This window comes from Xenopus laevis, chromosome 6S (assembly GCF_017654675.1).
Source record: "Xenopus laevis strain J_2021 chromosome 6S, Xenopus_laevis_v10.1, whole genome shotgun sequence".
In the NCBI taxonomy this organism is placed as follows: domain Eukaryota; kingdom Metazoa; phylum Chordata; class Amphibia; order Anura; family Pipidae; genus Xenopus; species Xenopus laevis.
The window spans coordinates 41,549,421-41,566,308 of record NC_054382.1 but is presented as its reverse complement, the minus strand read 5'-3'; the positions used below and the strand labels follow the sequence as shown (position 1 = coordinate 41,566,308).

Here is a 16,888-nt window from a genome sequence, read left to right as displayed (position 1 = left end):
AAAAAAAATTGCAATGCATGAGTCTGCTAGAAGAGTGCATTCTTTATTTTCCAGTCACTGCTGACATTTAAATATTGCATGTAAAATGCCCATCTGGTCCCAATCTACGAGAATCTTAAAGAAAATAAAAGTGTATTAAATCAATTAAAATATAATACACTGTTGCCCTGCACTGGTAAAACTGGTTTGTTTGCTTCAGCAGCTCTACTATAGTTTATATCAGGGATCCCCAACCTTTTGAACCCGTGAGCAACATTCAGAAGTAAAAGGAGTTGGGGAGCAACACTAGCATAAGAAAAATGTTCTTGGGGTGCCAAATAAGTGCTGTGATTGGCCATTTGGTAGCCCCTATGTGGATTGTCAACCTACATTGAGGCTCTGTTTGGAAGTGCACCTAATGCACCTGGTATTTATGAAACCGAAACTTGCCTCCAAGCCTGGAATTCAAAAATAATCCTCTACTTTGAGGCCATTGGGAGCAACATCCAAGGGTTTGGAGAGCAACATGTTGCTCACGAGCTACTGGTTGGGGACCACTGGTTTATATAAACAAGTTGCTGGGTAGCTGTGGGGACAGCCATTCACAGCTGAAACAGGAGAAAAGGCACAGTTTACATAGCTGATAACAGATAAGCCATGTAGTTTATTCCCTGTTTGCTATAACTGCAGTAAAGCACTGCGTATCTTGACAGCGCTATATAAATAAATGATGATGATGATGATGTAGTATATAATGCAATTCTTGTGCTTGAATGGCTACCCCCCATGGCTACACAACAGCTTGTTTATATTAACTATAATAGTCTTTCTGAATAAAACACCCCAGTTTTAGCAGTGTAGGGCACCAGTACATTAGGAGGCAGATTTATCTGCCTCCTAATGTTTATGGAAGTTTCTAAAAACTCCCATCAACTCCCATAAACGCTAAATAAAAAAAAAATTATTAAAAAAATAGAATTTTTTAAAAATGGGTGAATAGAATAGATCTGCAAATTAGAATAGAATACAATAGGCTAAAACACCAATTCAGCAGGTTTTAGATGTCGAATAGTCAAATTTGAATTCTTAAAGGGACAGTGCATGATAAATTTCAAAATTCGAATTTCGATTTTTTTTTTAAAATTCAAATAGAATTTGGACTATTCAAATTACACTAAAATTTAACAATTCGAATTTTCAATTAGACTCTTGATAAATCTGCCTCGCAATGTCCATGTTGAGACATGCATTATATAATTCTGGAATGCATTTAGTTGTAAAGACAATAATGTGGATAAACACTACTGAATACAAGAATGGACACCATAAAAATGGACACCACTGTTTTTTTTTTTTTTACCTGGAAGCAGGGTCCTTATACGGTGAGATCAAGATATGTATTGAAACTTCTCAAAAAGCGTGTTTTGGTTTTATTTGCCAAAACAACTGTGTTAGGATTTGAGACACCTTAGTGCTGAATCCCAGTCACTGAGCCTGTAATACCAGTACAGAATGTGGGACTTTTGAGGCTCAAGGTGCTTATTAGAATGATAGTCCGACAACAATGCCAGCAGTTATTTAACCAGCCCCAGATCCTTGCTTGTGAGTATAGCTGAATACAGAGCTCTAACACACAACAGTGCCAGGAATTGTATAATTGAACGCCAGCTCCTTGCTTGTGAAAATATTGGATGCAGAACTATACTTCACAACAATGCCAGAGATGCAGGGAGAAAGCAACATTGCTCAATACACATGGAGCAGTGGAATGGTCAGATGGGCCAGTTCATACACAAGGGAGAAGACGCAGTACTAAGTGGTGAGACAGGAAGGTAGTCAGGAGGCTAGTTGGATCATAGATAAGAGGGGAATCGACAGTGGAGTATCTGTGATTAAACAGAGGCAGAAACCAGAACTGAGCTGTGTCATCACCAAAAAGCTAACTAATGCTGTACACAAGGATCAACACAAATCAAAGTCGACAAGCCAAAATCTTAAATTAATTGATAGCTGGAACTCACTGGCTGGAAATAAGCTTTCCACAACACCCCACTTAAACACTCCAAATCTGTTTGCTCAGGCAAAAGAGAACAGAGGCAAGTTCTCTAAGGGTAGGACTACACAGGTGTTTTCGGCACGATCAAGTCAGATGCCGTGTAGTAGTCCTACCCTAAAAAGCCTACCCCAGCAATTGAGGTAGTTTTAACCCTTCTCTTTGCCAGAGCACCTCTGACAACAACTATTTGAAAGGTCTGAGCTTTACTGTTACTTTTAAATTGAAACCCTCAAAAGGCCAATACAGAAATGCTCTCCTAAATTTGAAATGAGAAAATATTTTTTCTTCTTTTCCCCAGGAAATGCCAAAGCACTATCTGTACTAAAGAACTTTTGTGTTATTGTATACAATGCAGTAAAGATGCAATGATAGGAATAGCTGATATTTGTATGCAACGGGCATGCCTCATTTTTCTCTTGGAAAGCTCCTGTTTCAGTTTACTTCCAGGGAGCCGGTTAATCTATTGCCAGCCCAGTTTGTAAGTTTATTTTATGAATCATCACACATGTTGAAGCTGAAAGGATAAGAAATGTACTGTATTACTAAAGCATAAAATGAAAGGACACATTAGAACTATTTATGTCTGCTGCAGTTAATATTTATGCTCCGTGTTCCAAGCTCCATGTCAAAAGTCATACTGATGCAAAACTCTCTTAAGCACGAACATATTTGATGATGTGTTGTAAAAGGAATTTGAAAGCAATCACTAGTAGTAATAAAAAAGGGTGTATTTTGGGTGAATGAGACTCAAAGCGTTTCATTCTGAAACCTTTAAACCGCAAACACATCCATTTTATATGATATTTAAAGTCATTTGAAATCTATTTAGCTGTTGTCTGCTTTCAAGTGAAAGTGAACGTGTATACTTAAAATGATTTTCCTAACTTGCAGAAACTTTGTCTTTTGTGCTTATTCCCACAGTCTTTGACTGATTGTGCATTTAGCTAATAATTGCTGCAGTCCAACATTTACTGTATTCTCATGGAAGAGTAATCGCTTTTTCTTGTGCCAGTAGAAGTCTGGTAAACACCATCTGTACACATTGCCTGTACTGGAATGTTTTATCCAGTCAAACAGATATTGTGAGAGACGGCTCAGCAGACTATAGTGGCAGTTTAGTAACAGATGCCTTGCTGTGTTAGAGTCCTAGGTTTGATTCCAAACTGGACATTATCTGCCAGGAAGTTATAGGGGTGAAAAGTGTAATTGCGCTGAAAATGTTGCACTTATTGATACCATTCATTAAAGTAATACTGACACTAAAAAACTATTTTTCAATATATTACCATACATTTGGGGGGTTATTTTTTACCCCATAAGGAGTAAAAGTAGTACTGTAAGGTAGTACTGTATGTAGTTGATTTTTGACCAGCAGTTGGTCTGGTTGTGCTTTAAATCCAGTTGGTGAGCTTCAGACTATACGGGAGGCCATCAAGATGGACAGTTTTTCAAGGTGGAAAGAGGAAATGTTTAAAAAAAAAAAAAAAAAAAAAATATATATATATATATATATATATTTAGAGAGAGAGAGAGCACCATAAATATTTGTATTCTGTACAAATGTTCAATTTAGTGTGTGTCTTATAGCAGAACTTATTTATATATTTTTTTTGGCATGATCAGAACTGGCAGATCTCCTGAAGCTTAGCCGTGGTATTTTTAGTTCAAACAAACCCTCCAGTTCTCATGATATTTTCTATTATGTGCTAATGGTTCTTCTTTCTGTAAGTCAGTACAGCTGGCAGTGTTGATTCTGAAACCTGAATGCGCTTGTGTATGAAGGATCCCAAGCCTATCGCTACACAAGCTCTTGAAAAATAAGTAAAAGGAAAATTACATACTGCTTTTCAGTAAAACTGCTTCACATAATATTAGAATAGCTGTTCTAAAATCAGACTGTTATATATATATATATATATATATATATCAGATGAAAATTAAGCGTAGGACTGGCCAGATATGGGATGACTTTGACGTAGTTGGCCAGCTTAAATATATTGCAATATATGGACAAACAATCCCTGTTTTGTTTAAAGGGTAAGGCATTTTTCAGTAGCAGTATGCACAAAATGTCTCTGTCTTAAATATATCGATGATGGGTTAAGTGCAGAGGGTTGAGTGCAGAGGACCTCTTGTATTTGTCTAGAACCATCTCATTGGTTATTAGAGCAATTCTTTTTTTTTCATGCTGTGAAGTGATATCTCTATGCACTTGCACTTTTTTTACCTCAAGTGGTCTCTGGTATGTGAACTTTCATGACACTTGTATAGTATAGGAGAATAAAACTGCAGATGGCATAGAATATATTCAGTATCAATGCATTTATAGTATTAGTAATCCAGAATGTTTGGTACCTGCATATTTCCAGAATGTGTGGACTCTTTATGAAACCATAGTAATAGGAAATTGTTTTCTACCTATAATGCAGTTTTTTCCAAACAATTCCAGCATATTTGCTGGCACCACAGTATGAGTATGTTGCCCCAATATGCATGGTAAATCTTGTGCAAGCCGCTGAACATATTTGCAAGTTGCTGCTGCTTTGTCACAGATAGCATTCAATGCAAGGCAAACACCCATATGCAAAAAAGCCACAAAAGTCTACCCAGGTGCAGTAGACTAGAGTAACCAATAAGATTCTGAACAAGTAACTAAAAAATGCTATAGGCAAACGTTGCACCCTTTATTACAAAACCCCTTCTGTGCACTTAGGAGCAAGGCAATAAGAACTGGATACAATACACATGTTGTATCTATATGTTCTCCTGACCTTACACAAATGGTACTTATGATGCTGCATTCACTTTAATGCTAGCTACACCTCAATGCAGTGCAATTTCACATGCAAATTGCTATGTTTTCCCCCACACAATTCTAAATATGTCCACGTGGGGAGCTGCACCAATAGAATTTGCTACAACGTATCAGTTTGCACCAATAGTACACACTTTTGGTAGCAAATCAGATGCACTTAAATGATGCTAGTGTGTGATTCTTTTGGCACAAGTCTACTGCACTTATTGTCACAGCCTAAATAATAGGTGCTTGTGCATTTACAGTCAGGACGAATGCAATGTGGCAGAAAAACGAATAACATGACCTATAGATTTAGGGGTCATTTATCAGATTCCAAATTTTTCTGACGTTTTAAATAAAAAAAAGTCTGAACAAACTAGAACCCACCATTTGTCCTTATTCATCAATAAAAAATTCAGATTTTTCTGATTTGAGGCCCGAAAAGTCTGAATTTTCCGTGAAATCGGTGGAAAGGCACAAAATGTTCAAAGTATCATACGAAACGCAGCGCAGACAATAATATCTTCAAATTGCAAATAGGACCTTGGGCATTTACTTCTACAGTAGTGATTGTGGGCCAGCCTGATACCTGCAGGTCGGGTGGGTTCGGGCCAACCACGCACCTCCGGTTAAGCTCTTCTTCCTGCTCTTCCCGCCCACCACCTTGTACTTCCGGTCTGCCAGCTTCAGACTTCCTTTTCCTATAGACACGTGGTTTATTGCCCCGCCCTTTTTTGTGACATCATCTGTGGGGCGGGTCTATAAAAGGAACCTGGAACTAGCGGGTGCCGGTTCACGGAGGGCGGGTTAGGGTCATAAAACCCGACCCGCACATCACTTTTCTACAGGACCTCAACAGGTTGAAGATGGCGTATTTTTGGATTGGACTTTTTGCAGCCTCGGGGTTCAAGAAATTCTAATCACTATGTGGATACTAGGGTTGTGGTTCCCCATGGACAATACCTTTGGAACAAAAAAAAACCTTGCATTATTTTTTACATTTGAAATATTTTGTATTTCTTATTTGTTGAGTAATTAATGTACATCCTAGAGGACAAACATTTCTTATGCCATCTCAGTAATCTATGAAGGGCTAGTCTCATATCTGGGGTTTAGATGCTGCAACTTCTTTAATGGCATGTAATCTGCAAGATATGTTAATGTTAACACAAATGGCACATGAGGAAAAAGATGCTTTTGGATTATGATTTAAAATATTGATGGATTCCATTGGATAGAATTTATAAAACTCTATTCTATGTAAAAACCATCAAACAAAAATATATATAACTTATAATGTAAATATGACCGTCTAAAGCTAGATCATTCTGTACATTCCGTTTATAAAAAACGTTCCCTGATTTTGTGAGATTCCCTTTGTTTCATTGACAAAAAAGTCTATATACAGAATTTTCTCTAGTCATTTCTGTAACAATTCCATGTTTCACAATGTTCACTCTTTGCAAATGCCAAAGGAATGAATTAGCACAGCAGCATGAAGAGTCTTGAGTCAATGATCTGTAGCAAATCTAGCTTTTTTAGAATGACAACTCCCACTGTCATCCAACTCGATCTCATGGGTATAGCTTCATTCCAGGGTAGACGGGTATAGTTTAAGAACAGCAAGGGAGTTATAAATTGTGATTTTCTTTTCTGGCAACCCCATGCCATTGAGATTCATGGTTGCTTGGTAAAAGTCTTTATCCCTCTTCATATAAGTGACGTGAAAATTGCAACTTGAAGAACTGAAATCTAAACAACATTAAATACAGATGGAGGATTTGAGTCTAATTTATAAAGTGTACCAATAAAGACAGGGGTGTAACTTATTTTAAATTATTTTTCAGGTCCCCAAAATGTCTAGCGATTGACCTGTTTTTTCAATATTTATTGAAATCGTATATGAATTAGGGCCCATATACTTCCTGGGACCCCCTGCATTCAAAACTCCATTCAAATTAATATCATCATAGATTGCTGTAAAATGTTTTGTACGATACATTCATCAGGATTATCAAGGTAAATTTGTGTTGGTAAGGATAGACTGTGTTGTGTTATCACATCTTGTACATACAGCCTTTTTCTAAAAGCAAATAAGTTGTGTGCCTCATGCACCGTGAGCATCAAATGTATAGTCTATAATGGCTTTTACATACAGGCGTTTTTAATATGTATTTGATACTAATAAACCTTCACAGTTGCATTTTTTCTGCACTTGTGTTTTTTTCTTATTTTTTTTTTTTTTGGCAGCATGCTGCACTTTCTTGTGGTTGACGTGAGTTCTAAAAACAATACAATGAAAGGTTGTTTTAATGACTCACAAATGCCCTAAGTTAGACAACATATAGGGGAACATATACTTCACGCTGATCTTACATTACCACAAAGAACAACAAAGCGCTATTTCACTTTCCTTCAGCAATGCCATATTATAAAAGAAATATATTGATAAATTAATGTGTAGTGTGACATTCTTCTGGTCTGATCATGCTGTGTATATATATATCGAAATCAATGTATCCACACTCATCTCCAAACGATCTGTCGAGGTTCATGGTCATTTGAGAATGCATATGTTTGGTAAGGACCAGCACTCTCTTGTATTTAATTTAAAACAAAAAACTCTTTATTTTACATAACACTTGTGTCCAACATTTCAGTTCACATTAGGACCTTTATCAAGGATAACAAATAATGACTTGTGTCCATAACCATTGTGAAATTGGAGCCAAAACAAGATCAATCAATTCATTCATGCCTCAATGAATTTTAATATGCAAATTACCAAACATATTGAAGTGCATTTCCCTAGTCTATCCACTAAGTATCTCCCGTATCAATCTTAAAGTGTATTCCATCATGTTGCTATATCAAATATACCATAGTAACCATGCATTTTACTACAATACACATTTTCTGTGAACATTTTTAGTGTTAAATATTAAAAATACATTATAATGTGTTGCAGTGATCAAGTTTAAAATTTATCAATGTATCAAAACCAAAATGTGGGCCGAAACATTGGATGCACAAGTGATGTTTGAATAAAGATTAGCGCATACTTAAAGAAATTGGAGTGCGGGCCCATCTTGAACAACTGTATATATATATATATATATATATATATATATACACACACACACACACACACACACACACACACACACACACACACACCTGTTATCTAGAAAGCTTTGAATTATAGGAAGGCTAATTTAAGACTTAATTTTAATAAAATAATTTACATGGCTAACAATTTAAAAAATACCTTGTAATTGTAGATATAATTTATCCATATTGGATGCAAAACAAACATATTGGGTTTAATTAATGTTTTAAGGATTTCTTAATAGAGTTAAGGTATGGGGATCCAAATTATGGAAAGACTCCTTATTTGGAAAACCAGGTCCCAAGCATTCAGGGAAACAGATCCCATACCAGATAATAATAAATATCTGTCATTCGGAAAATAAAAAAACAGTTATCTTTCTACTTGGTCTGGCTCTCAATATCTATAACCCCAACACATAATTGACATAATTCCTTTAATAAATACATTTACCCAAGTAATATCATGAAACTTACCTTTGCCATCTGAGCTTGCACTCCACTAGCTTTTAAAGATGAGACTGCTTTCTGTGCTGCAGCAGGAGTGTCGAAATCTACAAATCCATATCCTGCAAAAGTTAATACAAAAAGTTATACAAAAAAACCCTACAAAGCTTGTTGTATTTAAGTAAATGCAACCAACACCAGACTGCCTGGGACTATAAGTCAATGTCATAACAATATTTTTCCTCATTCTTATTGCAGAGGTATTACTGTATGATACAGTTTTATATAAAGTTAACAATAGTGCTGTAAAATTGTTGCGGAAGAGTAGAATAATTCAAAAAATTGGTGAACAAAATCAATTGCACATAAAAATGTTTCCAAAGTAGACTGTACAAGGCAGATGGTTCAGGAGGACTAGAGGATTGTTGAGTAAATGGATAGTGGAATACAAAAATGAATACATGGAATACCTACTCCTCGTAGTTATTCCAACAAGTTGCCTTTCACAACTCCAATCTGTTCTAAATACTGCTGTTAGATTCATATATCTCACCACTTAACATCAGCTGCTCAGCTATGCATATCCATTCACTGGCTCCCAATCTCCCCTAGAATTAAATTCAAATTACTCACACTTACATTCAAAGACCTTAACAATGAAGCCCCTCCCTATATTTCATCTCTGATATCCAAATACTCTCCTTCATGCAACCTTCACTCTGCTTCTGATCTTCGCCTCACTTCTCCTCTCATCACTTCTGCCCATTCTCGTTTACAATACTTCTCTCGGGCTTTTCTCTGGAACTCTCTGCCTCAAACTGGTATACTTTCTCCTTCTTTCCAATATTTCACTACTAATAACACTACCTAAAGACCCACCTGTTTAGGGAAGCATTTTCAATGTACCTTAATCAGTCTTAACTGTATCGCAAATTTGTTATTGAAATCCTTATGTCTCAATTGTACCCTAACCTTTAGTTTGTAAACTCTTGTGAGTAGGCCCCTCCATTCCTATTGTACTCTGTAAATCCTTGTAAATCCCATTTGTTCCCGTTATACATTATGATGATAAATACATTTTAATCAACACTTAGCAATAGTGTTGGGCAAATTTATTCGCCAGGCGCAAATTTGTGGCGAATTCCCACAATTTTTCGCCATTTCCGGCAAAACGCCCCACATTCGCCCATCACTATTTGCCAATACTTCCTATAACATGTTTTAAAACAAGCTCAACAAGTGGGTGCTCTATGCACTGTTTGCTATGGGATGCTAATTAGACAGGGTAGAAAAAGATGCCTAAGTCAAAAGTATTTAAAGCTATAGGAAAATTCAGGCAATAGCATGTAAGTAGGGTAAATAAAAGAAAAAGAAAGGGCATTGTTAGCATGAAGAATGTGCCTCTTATTAGTGCATGCTGATTGACATTATCTTTATAATATGAGAGAAGCTTGGTTCAAGTTTGTATATGTGGATTTCACTTCTGTAGCCAACACAAAATTATTTTGGAAAAAAGTGAAATAGATTTTCAAAAGTTTTAGAGAAACTTGAAGGGCCTGAAATGATTTTTTAATGTGTAATACTTTATAAATTATATGAATTATAATTATTGTGTTAGTTCCAGTGACACAATTGCATGATTGTACCACCAGAAGTACTGTAGATTTACAATTTATATATGACACGTAATTGACTAGTGTCAGTATTTTTGTTATGCTTATAATGTAATTTTACCCATTAGTGGATAAAAGTAACTTGTATTCTTTATAGTCTATAGATTTTGGTAAACATGGTGACATTAATGTTGCTGATTTCAAAACTCTCCATATCTGGTCTTATGATGAAAAATGTGGATCTTCTTATAAAAAAAATACACAATATGACTAGTGACTTGATCTTTGAAACCTATACTGGGAATTGCTCCAAAAATAGGCATTAAAAGAACAATGGAAATTCGGTGACCGCATATTAGTCTCTGCTAAGGTAACTGTGCTACTTAAATGGATCTTTCATGTCTGCCCAAGTACATCACATTTTCTGAAGTACTTACACATTTAAATTACTTATGATGCACTATATTGTAGAATGTTTAGTCATAAAGGTCTTTATATTCCTCTCAGGAGAAACAGAAATATGTCAATGTTTGTAGGTGTATAATGATATAGAAAGGAAGAACATGCCTAGCTAAGAGTTTAGTTTCATACATTTAGCTTGAATTACTTGTACAGTATTAGAATTAATAATAATATTCATAAGCAGAGTCATAAGCAGAAACTTAAAGGGATACTATCATGGGAAAAAACATTTTTTTTCAAAATGAATCGGTTAATAGTGCTGCTCCAGCAGAATTCTGCGCTGAAATCCATTTCTCAAAAGAGCAAACATATTTTTTTATATTCACTTTTGAAATCTGACATGGGGCTAGACATATTGTCAATTTCCCAGCTGTCCCAAGTCATGTGACTTGTGCTCTCATAAACTTCAAACACTCTTTACTGCTGTACTGCAAGTTGGAGTGATATCACCCCCTCCCTTTTCCCCCCCAGCAGCCAAACAAAAGAACAATGGGAAGGTAACCAAGCAGCTGCCTAACACAAGATAACAGCTGCCTGGTAGATCTAAGAACAACACTCAATAGTAAAAACCCATGTCCCACTGAGACACATTCAGTTACATTGAGAAGGAAAAACAGCAGCCTGCCAGAAAGCATTTCTCTCCTAAAATGCAGGCACAAGTCACATGACCAGGAGTAGCTGGGAAATTGACAAAATGTCTAGCCCCATGTCAGATTTCAAAATTGAATATAAAAAAATCTGTTTGCTCTTTTGAGAAATGGATTTCAGTGCAGAATTCTGCTGGAGTAGCACTATTAACTGATGCGTTTTGAAAAAAAACATGTTTTCCGATGACAGGATCACATTAATGTAAATGTGTCCTACAATAACCAGTTATTTTGAGCTGTGCTATTACAGTATATCAAGTCCTAACTATTGAAATTATGCTTTACAAAGCAAATCAGAAAGGTTTGCTTATCTTTACTGTAATGTGTTTAAAATCTGTCCGGATCTGACAAACTTGGTTTCTCATGGTTTAGCATAATTATAAATAAATATTCTCCCTCGCTTTCTGCACCCGTTCCAAACAATCCCATTCCAGATACCCAGATCGTTTTAAAGAGCTACATTCTACTATCTCTCAACTCATTTGGAAACACCAGAAAGCCAGACAGAAATTTGGCAATCTAACACAATCAAAGGAAACAGGAGGCCTGGGTTTACCAGACTTTTGGGCATACTACAAGTCCACAGTCCTACAAAGAATGATAGACTTAAAGATGGACTTTAGTTGCAAAAGAAAGCTATGAGATCCCGCTGGACACATACTTGTGGTTTCCCAAAGACTTGTCGAATTACACCAAAAATCCCTGAACCAATTATTAAGGAAATCACCACTACATGGGACGCATTGAAATACAAGAAACACCTATCCAATGAAAATGCTAGAATAACCCCACTATTACACAACAAAGATTTCCCTCCAGGAATGAAGCCCATCAACTTCAAAAATTGGACACAAATAGAAACACTAGGGCCTTTTAATAAATGCTAAACGGCAGATCAGTCAAACCTATAGAGGATACATTACCACCAGGGAATATCACAGCACTCGACAGGCTACGACTGTACCAAATCCAGCATTTTCTAAACACTAAACTGGTCACAGAAGCAACGGGACCAGAACATACTTTATTTGAACAATTATTCACAAGAACGGAATGCACCCCCCATGAAATCTTCACAATCTATAAAATGCTAATGAGCAATACAATCACACCAATGAGCAACTTCAAACTAAAATGGGAGAAAGAATTACTCCACATCTCCACTGAAGAAGAATGGGAGCGAATAGTGGTAAAACCATATAAGTCACCCAAATGCGCTAGATTACAGGAACGTAACTATAAAATACTCTCACAATGGTAGTAACAAGTAAACTATCCAAAATGTTCCCAAACATCCCTGACACCTGCTGGAGATGTGGTCAAACAAATGGCAATCTCACTCACAGTATGTGGCATTGCCCTAACATACAACCATATTGGACTCAAATTAAAGTGATACTGCCTAGATTCACAGATATGGCAATAACTGACTCAACTCCTTTTTTTATGCTACATTATACGAGAGTCTTCAGTACAATATAAAAATTCAATTATCTCAACTGTAATAACAGTTGTGAGGTCAATGATACCATTATTCTGGAAATCGAACATTATCCCTACACTCAAAGACTAAGAGGCAGATTTACATAGGGTCGAATATCGAGGGTTAATTAACCCTCGATATTCGACTGCTGAATGTAAATCCTTCGACTTCATAGTTAGTTACATAGTTAAATTGGGTTGAAAAAAGACAAAGTCCATCAAGTTCAACCCCTCCAAATGAAAACCCAGCATCAAATATCGAAGTCGAAGGATTTACCGCAAATAGTTCGATTAAATAGTTTGATTAGAAGGATTTTAATCCATCGATCGAAAGATTTTTCTTCAACCAAAAAATTGCTAGGAAGCCTATGGGGACCTTCCCCATCGCCTAACATTGCACCTCGGTAGGTTTTAGGTGGCGAAGTAGGGTGTCGAAGTTTTTTTTAAAGAGACAGTACTTTGATTATCGAATGGTCGAATATTCGAACGATTTTTAGTTCGAAACGTTCGATTCAAAGTTGTAGTCAAAGCTTGAAGTAGCCAATTCGATGGTCGAAGTAGCCAAAAAAAACATTCGAAATTCGAAGTTTTTTTTATTCTATTCCTTCACTCAAGCTAAGTAAATGGGCCCCTAAAACACAAATTTGGCAGGTTTTAGATGGCGAATAGTCGAATTAGAATTCTTAAAGGGAGAGTATGGGGCAGATTTATCAAAGGTCGAGGTGAATTTTTGAATTGAAAAAATTTGAATTTCAAGCTATTTTTGTGTACTTCAACTAGGGAATAGTCCAAATTTGATTCGAATTTGCAAAAAATTCAAAAACTTGAATATCTAAATTTATTATAAAAATTCAACTTCGACCATTCGCCATCTAAAACCTGCCGAATTGCTGTTTTAGCCTATGGGGGACCTCCTAAAACTCATTTGGAGTCAATTGGTGGACTTTGAAAAATCAAAGGTTTTTTTTTGGTAAAACTTTGAATCGTATTCAATTGAATGCGCTATTCCTTCGATTCGAACAATTCGAACGCGGATGATTTTGGTTGCTCTTTTTGAATTAAAATTTCAATGTTTTTTCAATTCGAAATTCCACCCTTGATTGATATGCCCCTACATAATAACTTTCAGAATTAAAATTTCGATTTTTTTAAAAATTTGAATCAAATTTGGACTATTCCCTAGTTGAATTACACTAAAATAAACTCAATTCGACCTTTGATAAATCTGTGCCTTAGAGGTGGTACAATTTCTTCCACTGACATTTTTGCACCAACAGAGAAAATACCACCATATGGCAGGTTTTCTAGCACCAAGCAACTGAACAGCAGTACGTGTTTCCTTCTGATTACAAGAAAAACATCTGGAAGCCAAAATCTTCACAATAATCTCTGTAGATTCAGTAAAATGACTGAAAAAAGCAGTAATTGTTTTGCCTTCCGCTGAATTAACTAGCAGTTAGGCAGGTTAAAGTAGAGTTAAAAGGTTGAACTTGATGAAGTGTTTCTTATTTCGCCCTGCATCTGATAACCAACATGTTTAGATTCCCTTTAATATCGTTTAGGATAAAGGCAGATATTATCAGGTTACCGTTTGCAGGTTCTAGATATGAGAATTGATGACACTGAGATGAAAGTAGTGAACTCAGGCAACATGGAATGAGTTAATTTGTGTTGTAGAACCCTGTCTGCAAATAAAATCCCTATTTTGTAACTAACTTAAAATATACATCAGTGGTATGGTTTATATATAGGCATTGCTTTACCATATACTCACTGTTTCGTACTGTTATTTTACTCTCAAATAAAACCTCACAACCTTTCTCGCTCAAATAATCATTTTCATACTACTCTAAAAGAGAACATTAATATAAATCATGTTTGATCAAACACATAAGTATGTTTTCCTTTCATTCAAGCTGCCAAGAGTGGGGAAGCTGCTCCTGTTAAAGTAAATATTTGATTTGTCCCATCAAAGGCCTTGTTTAATTACCCTACAAGAATGACTAGGCACAATGCAGTCTTTTTGATACACTCTAATTACTTTTGTGACCTACAAGAACGCAAGTTCCCTTTTTGCTTTTCCATTCTTCTCCTGAATAGCATGTCTTTCTAAACCAATCACAGGATATCCAATATAATCGCCAAGAGGTGTATATTTTGTATTTAATACTCTGCCTGCATTTTGAGAAACTTCCCATTTCTCAGACTATTTCTTCCACAGAGATCATAATCCTCAAAGATTGCCGGATTACTAAAACATCAAACAAATCACAGCAACTGCCAAGTTCCCCAGAGAACATTAAAACATACCCTTGTTTGCTCAAATGAAGGCATAAGCCATATGAGGATATGAAACGTAATAAAAATAAGCAGGGAGGAAGATATAAACTAGGCATATACAATATGCAACCCCCTGAATAATGTTAAACAATAATTCCCTGGGGGTTCCTGGGAGCTGTATTTGGATGGCTGTAGTTAAGATTGAACATTCCTACTTGTCCGCAAAGATTTTAAAAAAAAGAAAGTAATTTTAAGACCATCTGGGACAAATAGTAGGTGCAATAAAGGAAACAAAAGTACAACTTCTTCCTCTTCTGAGATGGTGGAGATTTCTCTACAGTGTTGGAGATACATATATACCCCACCCATAGCTGCATAGTAAATTAGGGTGGGGGGTACCAGCAGCTATAAAGGCACACAGATTTGTATCGTTTCCCTCTGTTTACCGTACTGTTCCAGTGTGGGTTCTTTTTTCACTGAGGACCAGAAACAAAAAAATTACAAAATATCTCTTTCATGCAGTCCAGAGATCTGTTCATTATTATAATTAAGCTTCCAATCTATTGAATATCATTGCTACTGCCACAACTCACTAGTGCCTGCTAGTGACGAGTGAATCTGTCCAGTTTCGCTGAAAAACTTTTCCGGCACAGTTATTTTTTCCTTACTCCAAATGCATTTAAGTCAATGGGCATTTTTTCTTATGGCAACTTTTTTATCTCAGCGACAATTTTGACTTGGTGACTTTTTTGTCTCTGCGACTTTTTTGTCCAAGTCCATTAAAGTTAATGGGTGGTTTTCTTATAGTGACTTTTTTGTCTCAGTGACAATTTTGTTGCCGTGGAATTTTCGGCAGCAAATTTTTGCCGCAGATTCTCAAAAAAATTTGCAGGTGGCGAAGAGAGGAATTTCGCAGCAAATCCGTGCCTCAAGAATAAATCCGATCATCACTAGTGCCTGCTAGTTATTTTACCAGTTTTCTATTTATTTTATCTGTTTTAATAAATTGTAAAATAAATAAATGGAGAAATTTGTTAGAGAATACTTTTTTTTTTACTTTAATAAATTCCGACTATTCAAGGCTTCAGAAAATGCCCACATGTTTTTCCACTGCATTTTTCTCAAATTGATAGAAAAATGCCAAATAGATTTTTGAAAAAAGTCTGAAATCAATGGTGAGTTTGTAGCACCCAGGGGGCTACTGTTGCCTGTTAATAAAGAAATCATTGACTTTAACGGCAAGTGATTTAAGAATCACAATTTATTTACATGTGCTATTTAGTGGGGCCGGCCCAATACTCGTGGGAACCGTGGGTTTAGCCGACTTTGGCACACCACCTGCAGACAGGTTGAGCTCTTCTGCCTGCTCTCCCGGGCCTTACATTGGCAGTTTCCACCTTTAGGGTTTATAGGCGCGCACCCCACCCCTTTTGTAATATTATCAGTGGGGTGGGCGGTGTAGGTCCATAGACAGAAGGGAGAAGGTGGGTGTGAATGGGCTCGGATCTGGTGAGGATGGGTTAGAGTCTGGTGCAGACGTGTTCAGGTCTGGTACGGGTCGAGTTTTTCTCGACCTGCACATCACTAATGCTATTGCTTATGCAAGATAGAAGGCAGAGCCATGCGATAACAGAGATGCAATCCCTGTATAATAAAACATGTTCAAAGTCATCAGGGGCTACTGAGGCAATTGATCCAAGAGAATCCATTTTCTCTTTGTCAACTTGACCATCTCTTTCTGGTTTCATATAATAGAGGTAAAGGCATTAATCAATTCTTGCTCCAAACAACATAACAAATTTACTGTATCTGTGCTTCTGAAGCTTGATTACAGTGTAATATCAGTAAAGAAAAATTGCACAGGAATCTTCCTATTGTAGATGACAGTGAGATGACTGACGTAGCAATAGAAGAAATGATTAATACTGGAGAATGATGTTGCATCTGAAATTACATTTTGGATGCCTACTTTGAAGAGCTAGGCTGTGAAAGCTGGAGTTAAAGGGAAGGCTTATAT

General features: G+C 36.4%; 1 protein-coding gene across 4 annotated transcripts in view; it reads right to left on the bottom strand.

The window, feature by feature from the left end:
- LOC108719962 (RNA-binding motif, single-stranded-interacting protein 3) overlaps positions 1-16,888 on the bottom strand; it is a 366,958-nt gene that overhangs the window by 157,171 nt on the left and 192,899 nt on the right. For all 4 annotated transcript variants that reach the window (XM_018269295.2, XM_041567533.1, XM_018269296.2 and 1 more), the window contains exon 4: positions 8,418-8,509. In XM_018269295.2, coding sequence (XP_018124784.1) covers positions 8,418-8,509 — 92 coding nt within the window. The remainder of the gene's footprint in view (positions 1-8,417; positions 8,510-16,888) is intronic.